General features: G+C 40.9%; 1 protein-coding gene across 1 annotated transcript; it reads left to right on the top strand.

Annotated features, from left to right (window-relative positions):
* The first annotated feature begins 856 nt into the window (after nt 1-856).
* wnt1 (wingless-type MMTV integration site family, member 1) lies at nt 857-7026 on the top strand. The gene is made up of 5 exons (XM_047357160.1): nt 857-1694; nt 1818-1931; nt 4935-5188; nt 5354-5619; nt 5703-7026. Exons 2-5 carry the CDS (start codon nt 1831-1833, stop codon nt 6192-6194), a joined length of 1113 nt encoding a protein of 370 aa, XP_047213116.1. The 5' UTR covers nt 857-1694; nt 1818-1830; the 3' UTR covers nt 6195-7026.
* The last annotated feature ends 9639 nt before the right edge of the window (nt 7027-16665 follow it).

The following is a 16665-nucleotide window of genomic DNA, read 5'->3' as shown; positions in this document are numbered from 1 at the left end:
ACTTGGTATCAATCACTGCTCTGGCCTGTCCAAATAAGGCATAATAAAGCGTGCATGCCTGCTACTTTCATAAAATTAAGTTAAAACCCCCCATCGAACACGGTTCGCTTAGTGACACCAATTCATCTAATCTCCTTCCATTCCCTAAGCTTCAGCAATGAAAAGTGCATTAGCATTCTGCCTTGGTGTGTATATCTAAGTGGCTTAAAAAGTGATTTGAAGTTGATTTGTATATAAAAGGCTCCCTTTATCCGGATTGAAGCTCTAATCTGCTCGGTGTCGCATGACTGCTCCAGGAAACCCCTTTGAGCACCTTCATATATATAAAGCTGGGGTATAAACGTGGGATGGCTGTCATTAAAGCTTTTTTTTTTCTCCTTTACTTACCCACTTCCTTTTACTGTCATCCCAGGGTTTGAGAGAAAGTTGGAGAGGAAGGGAGAGTGAGGATCGATGCAGATCAGTCGAACATGCAAATCAGCAGATACATGTCACATAATGAAACATTCATTCCAAATATGGAGTTTTGGGACATTTACACTCGCTCCCAGTCATGCAGTTTGATGGAGATGCCGCAAAGTGGCTCAAGCTGTGATTACACTGCGCTACTCATGCGTCGAGGGAGGTCTGCAAGCCAGATGTTAGGGCTGGTTTCTTTTTTTTTATCCTTATTCGTCCCCCCCCCCCCTCCCCCCTTTCTCTCTCTTAGCCTGCTTCATCATGCATCAAACTTCTGATTGGAGGCCATATTTCATCAGTGCCGCGTTTGAAAAATATTTAAGTAGCCCAGCAGGCAGGATGAATAATAGGATAACTGAGAGGGTGTTATTGTTTCAATCAGCATTCACGTTGCCTTGTGAGCGCACGTTAAAGAGGGACGATGATAGCTTTATTGTCTCCATAAAAGGCACAGAAAAATATTAATTATGAATAAATGGCTTTTTTGTCTGGAAGCAAAGGTGCATATAGCTTTGCTCAGTGCATGTTTTCAAAAGGATTGCAGAGAGGAGGAGATGCGGTTATAGGGAGTAGGCAGCTCAAAGAGCAGTTTCAAATGGCTCATATTCTGCTGTAACTGTGCTGTACGGGGAAAGCAGCGGTGGAGCAGCAAAGCGGACGCACCCACAGCATCTGCATCAACACATCAGCGCTTAGACCGGGCTCTTCTCCTGCTGGGCAGCAAGCGCGCACACAGTCCAGCGACGGAACGCTCTGAGACGCACACTTTTGGATGGCCATGAGATTCCACAAGTAATATGCGCAACACTGATGTGGACTTTTAGGAAAAAAAAAAACTCCTTCTCCTTTCTCTTTTCTACTCAGTTGTGTTTCCTCATTCATTGTGCGCCCCTACGAAGAGCATTAACTATCCCTCCCTCCACTCCTATTGAAAAGACAGCGAGGGAAAGAAGAAAAAACAGAGGGAGATGAGAGCAGCAAATCCCTTTTTTATTCCCCTCGTAGCGCTCAATAAGAGAAGAATGTGTTGCCTATCACTCACCGAGGGGATCAAATCTTCGGGACTGTCCCACGCGTTCAATGCGCCTCGCAAAGCATCACTGAGAGCGACAGAGTGAAGAGGGCAGCAGCAGCAGCATCCTGCCTGGACACTTCACATCATTTAGGGACCTCTCTCCACTCAGGATCCATTTAAGTCAATTAGGACAGCCAGCATCTCTCAGACCCTCTCATCGGTGAGCATTTGTGTGTGTTTTTTTTTAATACAGTTTAGGAGATAATTAAATGAGCTCAATTTTACACATTTATTATAATTTCTGGTTGTACTTGTAAAGTTTAACATTTTCTATCCATGTTAGAAGCGAAGCCACGATGAGGAGCCTGGCTCTGCTGCTGGGAGTGAAAGCCGCCTGCATCCTCCTGGTGTCTTCGCTCTCCCGCACGGGGGCCGTGAACAACAGCGGCCGGTGGTGGTGAGTTCAGCAGACGGGGCACACCCCCGCCCCCTCGGAAGGTTCAGCAGCCTGCAGCATCCCGGGCCCATAAAGCATGCACCCTGCGCTACTTTGCATTAATACTTACCTACGATTTGACTGGGGTTACCGCATTCCACCGCCGCATGCTCGAAATAATCTATTTGCGTCAGAACGTCTCACAACTTCTGTACAGAGTTGTTCTTAAAAGACAGAGAGAGAGAGAGAGACTAGAGAAACAGCAGGGTAACTTTGAGATTTTGCCTGTCGTTTCCAAAATTGCTTCACTTCAACTCAAAGATTCATTATTTAGATTCAATTTACAGATCATTAAATTCACAATTTATACATACTAGTTGGAGCATTGCGTTTTATTTGGCGTTAAGTTATTCCTTTCCTTCATTTACTGGCTGCAAGAATGTGTCTAACATTTTTTCACACCAATGTCGGATAAATGAAATATGGATTTACTTCATGGCTGAGAGGAATATGGGGTCTTGTTCAGAGTCATAGCTGTATGCAAATTCCTCTGCCAATACTGCGACCTCAAACTAACACAGCGAGCCACACTTTATTGTGATAGGCTATATATAGGGAAATGCATAAATAAAATCCGGTCTGCCTGGCTTAGCGCATTTTCTGGCCTGTTTATAAAATCCGCAAACTGCGGGCTAGGTGTGTTGAGGTGGTCGATTTAACGAAAATATTTTTGCGGTGTCATTAGATAAGTTGAGAATTCAAATATTTAAAATGCCAACTGAAATCCAGGGGAAATGGAGAAGGAAAAGGAATGAGCGGAAAGGGGAAAATATTCCCCCAAAACTGTGGATTATTATTATTTATGATCCTAGGCCTCACCGCACCACTGTGTGGGTCAGCCCCTCTTAGCAGGCCAAGACTCGCCCGTTTTTTTCTTTCTCTCGGAGGTTAATGCTCATCGGGGGACGCGGCCATTACTGTTTACAGGAGTCAAAATTGGCGAAAGGCACAGAAATAAAAAAAAACTACCAGCAACGCAAGAAAAGAGTGGAACATTACATAAAATGTGCGCTGGAACACCGAGAATGTTCTAAAATCTGAGCACCAAAATGGGCGCGTTAAGGGGCAGCTGGGTGATCAAAAACTGACCCGAAACCTGCGGAAGCGCAAGTGGCAAAATGGACCACAAATATTAAACGATGTTATACTAAAAGTATCTAAAACTACGTCAGAACGTCATAAATAGATAGATAGATAGATAGATAGATAGATAGATAGATAGATAGATAGATAGATAGATAGATAGATAGATAGATAGATAGATAGATAGATAGATAGATAGATAGATAGATAGATAGATAGATAGATAGACAACATAAATCACAAGGTTTAAAACAGCATGTGCCTTATAATAAAGAAGATATTACATAGAAATATTTGAAATTAGTTTGCATTATAAACAGTAGCTTTTAAGAGGTCTAAAACGGATTTCATGTCGTTTTCTTTTTCATTTTTGCTCAGTTTCTTATTTCCAAAGCAACCTAAAGCCTCTCATGTTGAGGGATTAAAAAGGCATTTTTGTAGGCCTTTGATTTAACTTTTATTGGAAGTTAAATGATTCACAATGATACTGTCTTTTATTCTAGTAGAAAAATAGCAAGTTACAGATGTAAATACTTATTAAATAAATAATGTATTTTGAAATTGTTTGTAGTCCACATGATTTAAGAAGAAGCCAAAAACGTGCATTCTGACTCAGAGCCTGAATGTTTCCTTTTGGGGTTAGAATACATGTGTCACTGTTTATTGTTGTAGTACAGAGTGCGCACTTTAATTTCAAAGGCACCACATTATACTCATTTGAACCCTGGTGACATCCATGTGAGAGTTCAGAAGAGGGGTGGGCAATGAGGCCTTGTGATTTTACCACAAGCTTTTGTGTTTTTTTTTCTGATGACGATAAAAGTGATGATAAAACGTTTTTATTCATCACAGCCTCTTGACTCTAAATCTATCATCTATATCGAACTACTCTAGCTAAAACTTACTCAAATGGGTGACTTTACTACCACAGTTACATATAGTAAACCTGTACAGTTAAATGATACACAACAATTGCATCCAGTCATTTTTTGATACAGCCTTTATTGATATTCCGCCATTGAAGGACTAGAGGAAAAAAGATTGAACAGTGTGGTATATTGAGGCCAAAGTGGCTGAAGAAGGGCAGCAGACTGATGTTCTCCAGTGTAGCAGGTGGTTTATTTACAAAAAGAGCAACCACAAATATGTACAAAAATGACTTAAACTTGAAAGTGACAAAATAAACATAACTATACTCAAACCAACCAAAATTAACGTCACGTGCACACAGCTACACTGACCTGGTCCTCCCTCCTTAACTACTTTCCTGATCTGCTTAAATACCTTCATGCCCTTCCAAACACAATGAACTGAAATGGAATCTTCCATCTTGCAGGTATATTCCAACATGAGAAATAATCTCAAATCACTGAAGCTACTTCTATCTAGCAACAACCCTGTGTTTACGGTTTAACAATTATATCCTAACTCTAACACTTCAAAACTAATAAACAAAACCCCAAAGTTAACTTAACACTTTAACAGTTTCTTCTCCCCTCTTCACCTGGTACCTCCTGTGACATCACTTCCCTGAAACCTCCAAATACAGGAGGTTAGGCTGCACCTCCTCCTTTAGTTCCTTGAACACAGGTAAGTGGTAAAATCACTAGCTGGAACTAGGCAAATGGAGTTCATCCATTTTACCACAAACAGCCAAGCCACAATTTAAAACCATACTAACAGTTTTGGGGTTTTCAAACCTGATCAATAACAGTTTATCTTTACTGACCCAGAAGGACCAATATTTATTACAGTAATTTCCTTCTACATTAAGAATAAATAATAAATGAACTGCTAATGCTGAGTTCAGATGATTACCAGGATGCACATGACTGAAGTGGTAGTTACTTGAATCGGATTTTCTTTTTGTCTTCACCTCAGGGGTATAGTCAACGTGGCTTCTTCGTCCAACCTCCTCACCAATTCCAAGAGTGTGCAGTTGGTCCTGGACCCCAGCCTGGCCCTCCTGAGTCGTCGCCAGCGTCGGCTGATTCGGCAGAATCCTGGCATCCTGCATGCCATTGCTGCAGGGCTCCACACTGCCATAAAGGAGTGCAAGTGGCAGTTCCGCAACCGCCGCTGGAACTGCCCAACTACCCACAGTCCAGCAATTTTTGGCAAAATTGTCAATCGTGGTGAGTCTTTCTTGTCTCTCGCCTCAAGGGATATTTGGACAGCTCTAAACAGGATGTGTTGTGAAAATTTGCCTGAAAATACTTTCCAACTTTAAACGAAAAAGGGAAAATCCAAATTTGAAATGCTTTGTAAGTTTTTAATTGTTGGTTTTGGTGCTTATTCAGGTTGCAGAGAGACTGCGTTTGTATTTGCCATCACCAGCGCAGGAGTGACCCATGCTGTGGCTCGATCCTGCTCAGAAGGGGCTATTGAGTCATGTACATGTGATTATCGGCGCAGAGGTCCTGGAGGCCCAGACTGGCACTGGGGAGGCTGCAGTGACAATGTGGATTTTGGCAGAATGTTCAGCCGCGAGTTTGTGGACTCCAGTGAGAGGGGCAGGGATCTGCGTTACCTCACCAATCTGCACAACAATGAAGCTGGAAGAATGGTAATAATTTAATACTTACAGTTTGATGGAACAGATTTGCATCAGATAGTTTTGTGACCTTGTTCTGGTCCTTCCCTCAACAGACTGTCTCTTCAGAGATGCGTCAGGAGTGTAAGTGCCATGGCATGTCTGGCTCCTGCACAGTGCGGACCTGTTGGATGCGCCTACCCAGTTTCCGCACCGTGGGAGATTTTCTCAAGGAACGCTTCGATGGTGCATCCAGAGTAGTTTATGCCAACAAGGGCAGCAACCGTGCCTCTCACCGAACCGAACCCAGACATCTGGAGCCAGAAAACCCAGCTCACAAACCCCCTTCTTCCATGGACTTGGTCTACTTTGAGAAATCACCAAATTTTTGCTCCTACAATGGCAAAACTGGCACTTTGGGAACCTCTGGAAGAACATGCAACAATTCATCTCCTGGTCTGGATGGGTGCGAGCTGCTGTGCTGCGGACGTGGTATTAAGACTCAGACTGAGAGCGTGACAGAACGCTGCCACTGTACGTTCCACTGGTGCTGTCATGTCAGCTGCCTGAACTGCACCAGCACACGAACGTTACATCAGTGTCTATGATTTAAGTTGAAACGCCTGGGTTGATATTTGGGCATGTATTGGGGGCAAAGATAGAGCTTTTTATCAAAGCTAGATGTTGCTTAAGAGAACCAGAGGCTCTAAAATTAAGATGTTTAGAAGAGGGTAAAAAGTTTAAATCCAGGTAAAACGACAAAAGAAACTTTCTGGCACAAAACTTCTACCCAAGTAAAGTAAAGCACAAATATATGGACAGGGTATCAAAGGAATATAGGTGCTTACTTTTTACTTTAATGTTTAACAAATATTTGAATGCAACGAACATTTATGGGAAATCCCCCATATCCCTGAAGTGTTTACACTGAGGATAGCATAGAAATAAAAGGGTTAAGAGAGCAGATTGTTGCAACCATCAACTAATGTCTGAGTGGGACGGAGGACAGTGTTTCTCAGATGTTTCTGGAGCCACACAGCGGAGAGCTGCAAACATGTGCTCTTCTCACCAGGCAAGGAACACTCGGTTCTCAGCTTGTTTACGTAGAACTTAGATGCTCCCAACAAAGTCTAATTTTCCTCTAATTCTCTCCACTTTTAGATTTCTCTGGATCTTAAAACCCTTAAAACAGATTTGCCACTTGGAGTGACCACAGAATAAACATAATGATGTTTGACCAGAAACATGCTAGTAAAGTCATGAGGAGCTGCTGGAAAACTATATAATTTGAATGTATTCTGAATACACCGAATACTGTGTTAAATGTTGCAGCAAACTTGTGGCGTGGAATATGACTTACTGAATGAAAACTGGCACAAATCAAGACCGGGCAGTGATGTAAGAAAAAACTAAACATTAAATAAATCAAGGCTTAAAGTAGGTAAAATGTGTAAAATTTCTATCTTTGAAAAGTGTAACGTGTAGCAAATTCATTTCAAATAATAAAACTGCTATGCAGACAGTCATCATGTGTATTAGCTAAGAAAACCAAAAGGGTGTCAGCAGTGACAGTTCTGGGATGAATGGTGCCTTGAGCAAGCCCCTCTTTCTGCCAACCCCATCCAATTAAAATGCAAGCAACTGATTGTGGTTGCCGCGTGTCTGGGAAGGGGGGCTGGAGACCAGAGGGTAAAATGCAGTGCAGTCTCGCAGAAAGCAGGTAACCTTGTCCCCCCGCCACCCCAACCCACCCACTCAGATTTCGCTCTGGGCAACTCCCCGAATGGCCCATATCACAAACCGCTACTGGATGTAAGTATTAAAATATGAGGATATATTTATAAAAGTGTTGCTTGTCTGTTTGCCAAAAGATTTATGCGCCCAACAGTGACTGGAAAACCTGCTATGACTGGAGTCAAGTCAGGATACGTTTAGAGGCATTTTTTCCCTTTTCGCTTTAATGTAGCTGACAAATGTTGACTCTTGTTTGAACCAGAGAATTATCAGCTCTATTTTTCTGCTAAAAAAACACTTGTGTGTTTGGTCATGCACTGAATATTTACTTTTTTATGAGTTTAAATACAAATATTTATTATTGATAATTTTAATACTGTAATAGAATTTTGTAAGAGCAGTCCTTTTTTAGATTTCAATTCAAAAATCTTAGTTTCTAGTTGTTGTTTTTTTACACTGTATGATAGAAAATAAAGGTTATATTTTCAATTAAGCCAGCTTCTCTGAATGTGTCTGAGATGGTGTTATGTCTGATATACGTTCTGTTTTGTTTAAGAAGTTTGACAATAGAGAAAGTGAACACATAAGCTGGTCCCTGGGTGTCCTTTGCTTAATCCTATTACCACCGTCAAAGCAGCCTTTTTCTGCAGGCTCACAAAGCATCCCTGCATCTGTGCTCTGAACCGCTGAGACAGGCTCTGCTTATCCAGCCACATAACTTATCTCATACAGTATACGGGTGTAGATTGAAGGCTTTTTGCTTCATTTGCCTAATGTCTGAAAGGGGGGAACATGACTAGAAAATTTATAAAAACTAGAGCGCTTTTCGGGACTTGGCAACTTAACTAATCACAAAGTCTTGAAGAGATTTGCAGTCTTTAACCAGGAGCAGTATGGGAGCAAGCAGGGGTTCTGTGACAGCAAATGGTGGAGGTAAAATAGGACAAGCAACAATTACTGCAATTTTCAGAGTAATTTGGATTTGGGAGAATATTCAGAACAAATTTGAGCAAACAAAATAAAATGCTGAAGATAAGCAAATAAATAACTTATATTTAATAAAATGTTACCACATAATAAAGAATTGAACATCTGCCAGACTGTGACTTAGCTTACATTGCAATTATTGAAAAATTAATAAAATGATGATGTCAGCCTAACTTTAACTAAGAAAGAAAAACGGTTTTGCAAAGGAGGTTGCGCTCCATGGTCACTTTACAACCACAAACCTTTGTGTATTTTATAAAACTTTTGTGTGAAAGACTTAGGATTATGATATATATCTTTTTTAGAATGTCTCACAAATAAAAATACAAAAGTTTGGTGTACATTTGTACTGAGCTTCCCTGAGTCAATACTTTGTAGAGCAACATTTTCCTGCAGTCTTTTGAGGGGTGTCTCCACGACCTATACACATTTAGACTGAAATGTTTGCCCATTTCCTTGCAAAATTTCCTAAGATACATCAGACGGGATACTGAGTGTCGGTGAACAGTAATTTTCAACCATTGCCACAGTTTCTGATTTGGATTTAGGTCCGGATTTTGGCTAGGCCTTTCTAACAGATCAAGATGCTATGATCTACAGCAAAACATCACAAGTCATTTTCATCCAGGACTGCTTCCTTCAGGTTCCCATGAATTCTGAACAGTTCCCTGCTGAAGAAATGCATCCCCACAACATAATGCTGACACCACCATATTTTACTTTGGGGTGATGTATTCAGAGTCCTGAGCAGTGTTGGTTTTCCACCACAGATAACATTTAGCACATAGGCCAAAAAGTAGATTTTCGATTTTTTTTGACCACAGAATCGTCTTCTATTTGTTCGGTGTGTCCCTCACTATGGCTTGCGGCAAAATGCAAAAAGAGGCTTCTCCTCACCACTCATCCTTAAAGATCAGATTTTATGGAATGCATGACGAACAGATCCACCTGAGCTGTGGGTCCCTGCAGTTCTTCCAGAGTTACCATACCTTGACTGCTTCTCTGAATAAAACTCTCCTTATCCGGCCCACCATCTTAGGTTGAGGGCCACATCTTGGTAGGTTTGCTGTTGCTCCATACACTTCATTTTCAGAACATGGATTAGACAGTGCTCTGTGAGATGTGTAAAGCCTGGGATATTGTTTTATAACTTAAAACTGCTTTAAAGGGTTCACAAGTATGTAATGCTTTGCGTTAGTCTGCCTCCTGAAATCCCAATAGCTTACGCTGAAGTTTGTGGTTGTAACGTGATAACATTTGGAAAAGTTCAATGGGTATGAATACTTTTGCAAGGCACTTTCAACAGCAACGAAGGGCGGAGAAGAATTAAAACTCAATGAAATAAAGTGGTTGTTAACAATGAGTGAAAGCACAGTTCACACCCCTGCCATGAGAGTAAGGTGGGGGAGTTGTTAGAGACAGTGATTGGAGGGGGTACTGCCTGTGGGAGTGCTGAGGAGTCAGTGATAATTAGCTCAATTAGTGACAAAGGCAGTGTAATAAATACCGACTTAGTGTCTGGGTCCCTGCTGGCCTCTCCTTGCACAGCCTGCGATGTGGCCCTGGCCTGACGGACAATTCATTAAACTGACAAAATACCCCACCGTCCAGGCGTGACGCAACGAGTTAGCCCCCTACATGCTCAGCTCATTGTTCTAATTGTCTGGGCTGGAGTCACTTTGTGGCCGCCTCCTCTTTCACCCGCCCCGTGTTCACGCTCGGCCTTCAGAAAAACCCGTGGAGTTAATGCTCCTACCTTACTCTGCATGTAGGTGATCGGCAGGTTTGAAAAAAACCCAGTGAGAGCTCCTTGGGGTGGGGCTGCTGGCGGGGGGGAGGCAGTGGGATTAGCGAATTGAGGTTGCCTGGGAGTGCTGAGAGCAGCACTGATCGGAATGTAGGAGAGATGAGTCCAGAAGCTCGGATGCGGGACAAAGCGAGAGTTAATAAGGAAAGATTGAAGGGGCTGGCGACAATGGGCCGCCACCCGAGTCGAGATGAAATTGCTTCCGAGGATTATTGGGAAAGGGTGTGAGCATTGTAGGGTTTTTGTGTGAGTACGAGTTTGCTTGGGCATTTGTGTGTTTGTGATTATGTGTATGTGTGTTCGGGATAAGGGGCGGGGTTGTGGGATTGATCACTGCCCCTCTGGTTAGGGAGCAGGAGACCGAGGGAGGCTAACCGGCTGTTCCCACAGTCTGTTCTGCAGCAGCCACCTTTGACACACGGGGCTGCCAGGCGGCAAGCAGGCAGCCATGGTGAAAAGGGCACAAACAGGAACAACAGCCCGTACTAAACAAAAGTCACTCGCTTTGGCGACCAGCAGAGGAGCGCAAACTGGAGTGAAGGGCCTGAAGACTGCACAAAATAGTTTGATTGAGTCCCATTTTGGTTTTGGACACAGACAGCGCCTGTTTTGCCAATAACGCATAATAATATCTCGATGACAGCCAGATACAGCCTTCTCGTGAATGGAATATGTCCTGTATCAAATTGTTTTATTTGGTCATGGGGCTTAGCCAGTAATACATATTCAATGTCTTGTCACAATAAATCTTTTCTCCATGATATCCTGACCTTGCAAATGAAAAAAAGGACGTTAAATGGTCCAGACTGAAGAAGCAAGTGTGCCAGTTAACTAATTAACTTAACCACAGTCATAGTGCGGTATTAGATTCTCACAGTATGATATAAAATACCATACTTTCACTGTTTCACAGGATTTCCAAAAAAATATACAAACAATTGCTCATCTAATTGCTTATATGGAAACAGTAAAGCAGCGGGGGTAAGAAAAAAATTGCATGAAGTTCAGTATAGTTATTATATATATTTTTATAACCATTATTACTATTACTGTTGTTAATTTCATTATCTTTATAGATGATATTTGCTATAGTTCTTAGTCGTATCCCATTGTGCAGGTGTACTGTACCGCCACACTTACAAACTGGACAATTCAACAACAACACACAAAACAAACAAGCCCCCCCAAAAACCTAAACCTACAAATAATCAAGTATTCAAACCAAAAAGTACTTGCTCCAGAGAACAGAAAATCAACAATTTTCTTTACTGGTGCAAACAACATGTAATATATTGACTATTATAGTTATAATGATATAATGTAATATATAGACATCATCTAAATAGAATATGGCTTTTTATTTAAATTTCCCTATTGCACAGAATATTATACAGTAATAATAATATGTATACATATTGCTCTTTATAGAATAACACCGGTAGTGTAGCTAGCTGATATTAGCTGAGTAATCAGTCAGGCTATCTGTTCAAGTAACCGGCCTACAGGCTTGCTGCTCGTAGCTAGTCAACAGTAGTTGCAACCAAAGGAAGAGTGATGCATGCCACTCTTCTAGTTTCCACATCATTTTTTGATGAACAAGATTTCTTTTATGACTGGAGAGCCGAATTTGTCTTTCTTGTAAGCAAGGAAAAGCGTAGAAGCCTTCTTTTAGCCAGCTGACTGGTAGTGTACAGCAACAGGTTGGGGTAGGGGAGCGCTGCTATACTCTATGGTCCGTAGAGCCAGAGAAAACTCAATTCACTTTCTCTGAGATCCTTTTTAAAGGACTGTAAATTGTATGTGTGACTGTTAAATGACATTAACTTAGATTATCTAACTCAAGAACAATCATAATAATAAAGAAGCCCACCAAAACATTCACACCGTCATTTGCCGTTATTGCTTTCCTTAAATTGTTCTAACGTTAACAGGTCAGTTAATTGTGTAGTTAGGTAGTGTTTGTTTGAATGAAAGAGTAATAAAGAAGTTTAGGCCACAACATATTTTTTGCGAGGGTATTGACAGACAATGAGGCACTGGTTTGATTTCTGTGCTGCTGAACCAACATTTCATGTAATACTAGCACTGAATTATGGGCCAAGCTCCAATTAATTGGGGTATTGTTATTGTATGAACATCCTTAAAATGCTTGTGTAACAATATGAGGAATTTTGCTTGGTGCCACTAAGAGACCACAAGGTTATTATGTACTAAGATATGTATTTACAGCCTCATCTCACACACACATCGTGGAAAAAGGAATTCTAATGAAAACCTTGAACTGACTTCTGCCAAAGCTGCAGAAAAATGGATCAACAATCTACATACAACGATGTCATGTTCGAATGAAAGTTTGTGCATATACTCTGATGAGTGTGTGTGTGGGTGTGTGTGTGTGTGTGTGTAAGAGAGCTCGTGTGGATGGCAGCTGGGAAGCACACACGGTCCAGCAGAATCCTTCCCCTAGCAACTGACCTTGTTGGCAGATGGTAGTTCCAGAGTAACAGCCAACCAGCATCACAATGCCGTGGCCTCCTAACATCTCCATCACTTTATCATCCACCGCCCTGCCACAACCTGTCACACAGGAGAGAGGTTACATTCATGCCCGCAGATGGACTCACACCTTTTTTTAAACTTTGTCAAAACTTTAAAAAAATGAAAAGGATGAGAGTTTTTAGGAAGACATAGAACACTCGTTGTCTGCAAGCCTTCAGACACGCTCAAACCGCCGTTTTCCATTGTTGGGTTTTCTGCACATAGTGAATCAGGGTGGGAATGTGGAGAGACCACTCAACCACAGTGAGCAATCACTATGATGTCTGTGGTCAGGCTCTGTGCCCCTATGCAGGGCGATGGAGAGCGAGGCCTGCACTTATAAGGTGGGAGGGAAATAAATCGGCCAATTTGTGTGTGTGAGAGAGAAAGAGACATACCAGTACTCCTCACACATGAATAAAGATGTTTCCCTGTGCATCCGGCTGCATGTGAATACACTACTGACTGTGAATGGAGGAATAATATATTAATATAAGCTGTCAACAACCCACACTCATGCAGACGCGACCTCTGGGTAGTCTTGGCTTGTTGGGCTCTTCGCTGTTGGCACATTTCCTGTTGATATTAAATACCTTTCTCAACTTCAAGACCTCGCCACAAGATCTCGACCTCAAACACCTCTTCGCCAAGAAACATCTCTAGCTAAACACCTAAAGAGAGCTGTCTAACACACTTATCTTTAAAAGTGTGATTTGGACAAGTTATATTTAAAATAAGGAAATATGGCGAGGTAGGTTCTGTCCATTCTTTCACTAGTCTGGATAAACAAGGTGGGCTCTGGATAATATCTGATTAACGATCAATGTAAACAAATGGATTTAAATGAGCCCATTCATAAGCGGGCATCAACTATTTGAAGAACTAAGCACAGCTTCCCCTGACAACATTAAAAACTGCCTTTTGGGAAGCAGTTTGGGAGGGAATGCTCCATGACTGAGAAACCTTTCGGGGACTTTTAGCTTTGAGAGAGTAACAGCATTTACCCTGGAAGCCAAGGTGCTCTGTAACTGCTTTATGCGTGCGCATCCAGGCGCAGTTCAGGCTGTGACACGCATGTAGAGTTGAAACCAAATATATATAATCTGTATGAAATTACACATAACTTTTTAAATCAGAGCAAATGTTCCTGTTAGTATTTGACAGAATTGCTTTTAAACTGTACCATTGGGTCAAACGTTTTGGGTGTCATTCCACAGGCTTTTCTTTATACTTTGCTAGAAGTTTGGCCCATTCCTCCTGACAGAACTTGTGTAACTGGGTCAGGTTTGTCTGCCGCCTTTCTTACACACACCTTTTCAGCTCTGCCAACAAATTTTCCATTGATCATTCCAAAACATTGACTTTGTTATCCTTAAACCATTGTGGAGCTAATTTGGTGGTACGCTTAGGGTCATTGCCATTTGGAAGACCCATTTGTGCCCAAATTCTAACTCTTTGCCTGATGTCCTGAGATGTTGCGTCAGTAACAAAACGATTTTTCTGAGGTGCACCAGCACCTGTCCCACGATGCTGCCAACTCCATAATCGGAATGATTATGGATTCAACATTTGTTTTTATGTTAATTTTTGAGTAATAGCTTCTTTCTCTATGAGTGGTTTTTTATCAATTGTTGCTACAGGATATGTTTCACTGTATATCGTTGCAACTTTAGCCTGCATTGTCACAAGAACTGTTGCTTTTGTTCTGGAGTGAATACACACATTTCACACTAAAATACATTCATCTGAGGTCACATAACCCATCTCCTTCTTGAACCCTATAGTGGTTGGACATTTCCATGCTGTTAGTACTTACATATACATAAATAACAGATGGAGCTGTACCTTTAATTAACTAAATGTTGTAAATTAGAGGCTTAGCAGAGCTATAGCATCGTCTTCTTGTGATTACCAAAATATTTAAAGGCGATGTTGTTTTTTGTTAACCTTTTTTATTATTATTATGGCATTTAGCAAATAGAAATATTTTTGGTAATCCTAAATGACTTTAAACAGGAAAGGTTTGTGAGAGAGTGAGGAAAAAGGTTATATGTCTTTCTACACAGCGTATGCAAATATCTGGTTTCAAATAAATATCTCACTCTGTTGGGACATGTTGATGACAATTTATCCCTTTCCTCTTGGTTTTAATACAAGTGTGCTTCTCCTCCCATTGCACAGAACACTCATTCTCTGACCATTTGACAGTCATACGTTATATTGAAGAGTTTCTGCAACCTAGATTTGTTGTCTCCATGTGCGAGCCTGCTGCAGGCAGGGACTGTCCAGGTGGATTTACATGTCCAGCAGAGGACAGCAGGGGGAAAAGGCTGTTTAATGCAGTTTGTCACTTATTTTCTACATACAGGTAAATTTAGCTAAAATTACAGGAGACTTCTTGATGATTTTGGTAGCTAACCTTCTTAAACATAATCAACATTTTAGCAAAGAGAACACCAATCTTATTGTGCCTCTAAAGTTGCCAAAGTTAAAAACGTAATCCTAACGGGCCACTCAGTCAGAATTAAAGACTCATTTTGTTTTCTGACAAATCAGGCTTGAATTAATTAACTATTAATGAAACTTTTTTGAGAATCAGGCCAAATTAGAGTACAGGATGGGAATAAACAGGCTGCAAATGGTACCTGAAGACACAATAAATGTACTAACTGTTGATGTCATGACTGATCTATATTCATAACATTTTATAAAATTAATGAATACATGAAAAGTAATTCATGGTGTAGATATGAACGTTGTTTAGTATGTTTAGGTTAACATGAATTGAATCACTTTTAATTTGTGTGAGCTGAACATAAAATTGTTAAGTATGTATTTATACTTACTGGCCACTTTATTAGGTACACTTTTCCATACCAGACTGAACTCCTTCTTTTCCATCACAACTGGTCTAAGTACTCTGTGCATATTTTCAACAAAGTGTCAGAAGCATTCTTTGTTCCTTTTGGTCCATATTGACATGACAGCATCAAGTAGTTACTGCAGATTTTTGGGGTGCACATATTTATGATTTCACCAACTCTCCCTAAAGGTGCTCCAATAAACTGGTGAACTAAGGAGGTCATTGGAGCACAGTAAACTAATTGTTATGATCAAGAAAGCAGGTGGAGGTGATTTGAGCTTTGAAACGTGATATTCTGGCCTCCTGGAAGTAGTCATCAGAAGATGCGAACACTGTGGTCATAAAAGAAAATCCATGAGGAAATCCATACTCATCAGACCAGGCAACGTCTTCGTAGCCTTAGTTTTTTTGTTCTTAGTGTAGTGGCAAAGTTGGAAAGGCCTTGTGAGATCTGCGAGCAGTTAAATTTCCTTTAGTTTTTCTTGCCTGCTCTTCGGGAAAGTACAGGCAACAAAAATATTTAGAAATGTCTATTACAAATGTATATTTTTACAGATGGATTTAAAAACACCAAGGTGCAGTAAGAATACAAAGTTTTCTATATTCATTCCTCAGTGCAAGTTAATTCTACATAAATACCAGTGATCCTTCTTAACCATCTTGTTCACCACCATGTTTCTACTGAGCAGCCGAAAGGAACAAACCACACAATGGCTTTAGAACGAACCTTTCATGTTTTCCAAAGCTGCCCCTTCTTGTCATTTACACATCCACCAACTGGTGTACCCAAAATTTCAATGGAAGGAATGCCTGCCATCAGAATACAATATAATTTATAAACTATAATTAAAGATAAAACCCAAATGTTTAATTTTTCTTTCAGTGCCTAAACTCTGTAAGGTTTGTTGTTGGAACTGACTGCACCTTTTGTGACCACTCTATACTAAAACACTTAACTTAGACCATGTTACAAAAATCAGAGTTTTTAAACAGTATGTCGAATCAGAATGTTCTTAGGAGTTGTGTGACAAGCAAAGTTTGTAGAAAACAGCTGATGGCCTCTCAGAGAGCCATTTAAGGGATAAAAGGGTAACTAAATGTATTTGTGATCTCACAAAAAACAGCAATAGACTTGTAAGAGATCTAGTTG

Source organism: Girardinichthys multiradiatus, chromosome 1 (assembly GCF_021462225.1).
Source record: "Girardinichthys multiradiatus isolate DD_20200921_A chromosome 1, DD_fGirMul_XY1, whole genome shotgun sequence".
Lineage (NCBI taxonomy): Eukaryota > Metazoa > Chordata > Actinopteri > Cyprinodontiformes > Goodeidae > Girardinichthys > Girardinichthys multiradiatus.
The sequence above is the reverse complement of the archived record's forward strand: the minus strand, read 5'-3'. Positions and strand labels throughout refer to the sequence as shown.

Bases quoted from the DNA above. Each gene is read 5' to 3' on its own strand.
- wnt1 (XM_047357160.1), top strand. From the start codon at position 1,831: ATGAGGAGCCTGGCTCTGCTGCTGGGAGTGAAAGCCGCCTGCATCCTC. The intron at 1,932-4,934 runs GTGAGTTCAGCA...TCTTCACCTCAG, and splicing joins AACAACAGCGGCCGGTGGTG to GGGTATAGTCAACGTGGCTT. The intron at 5,189-5,353 runs GTGAGTCTTTCT...GTGCTTATTCAG, and splicing joins TGGCAAAATTGTCAATCGTG to GTTGCAGAGAGACTGCGTTT.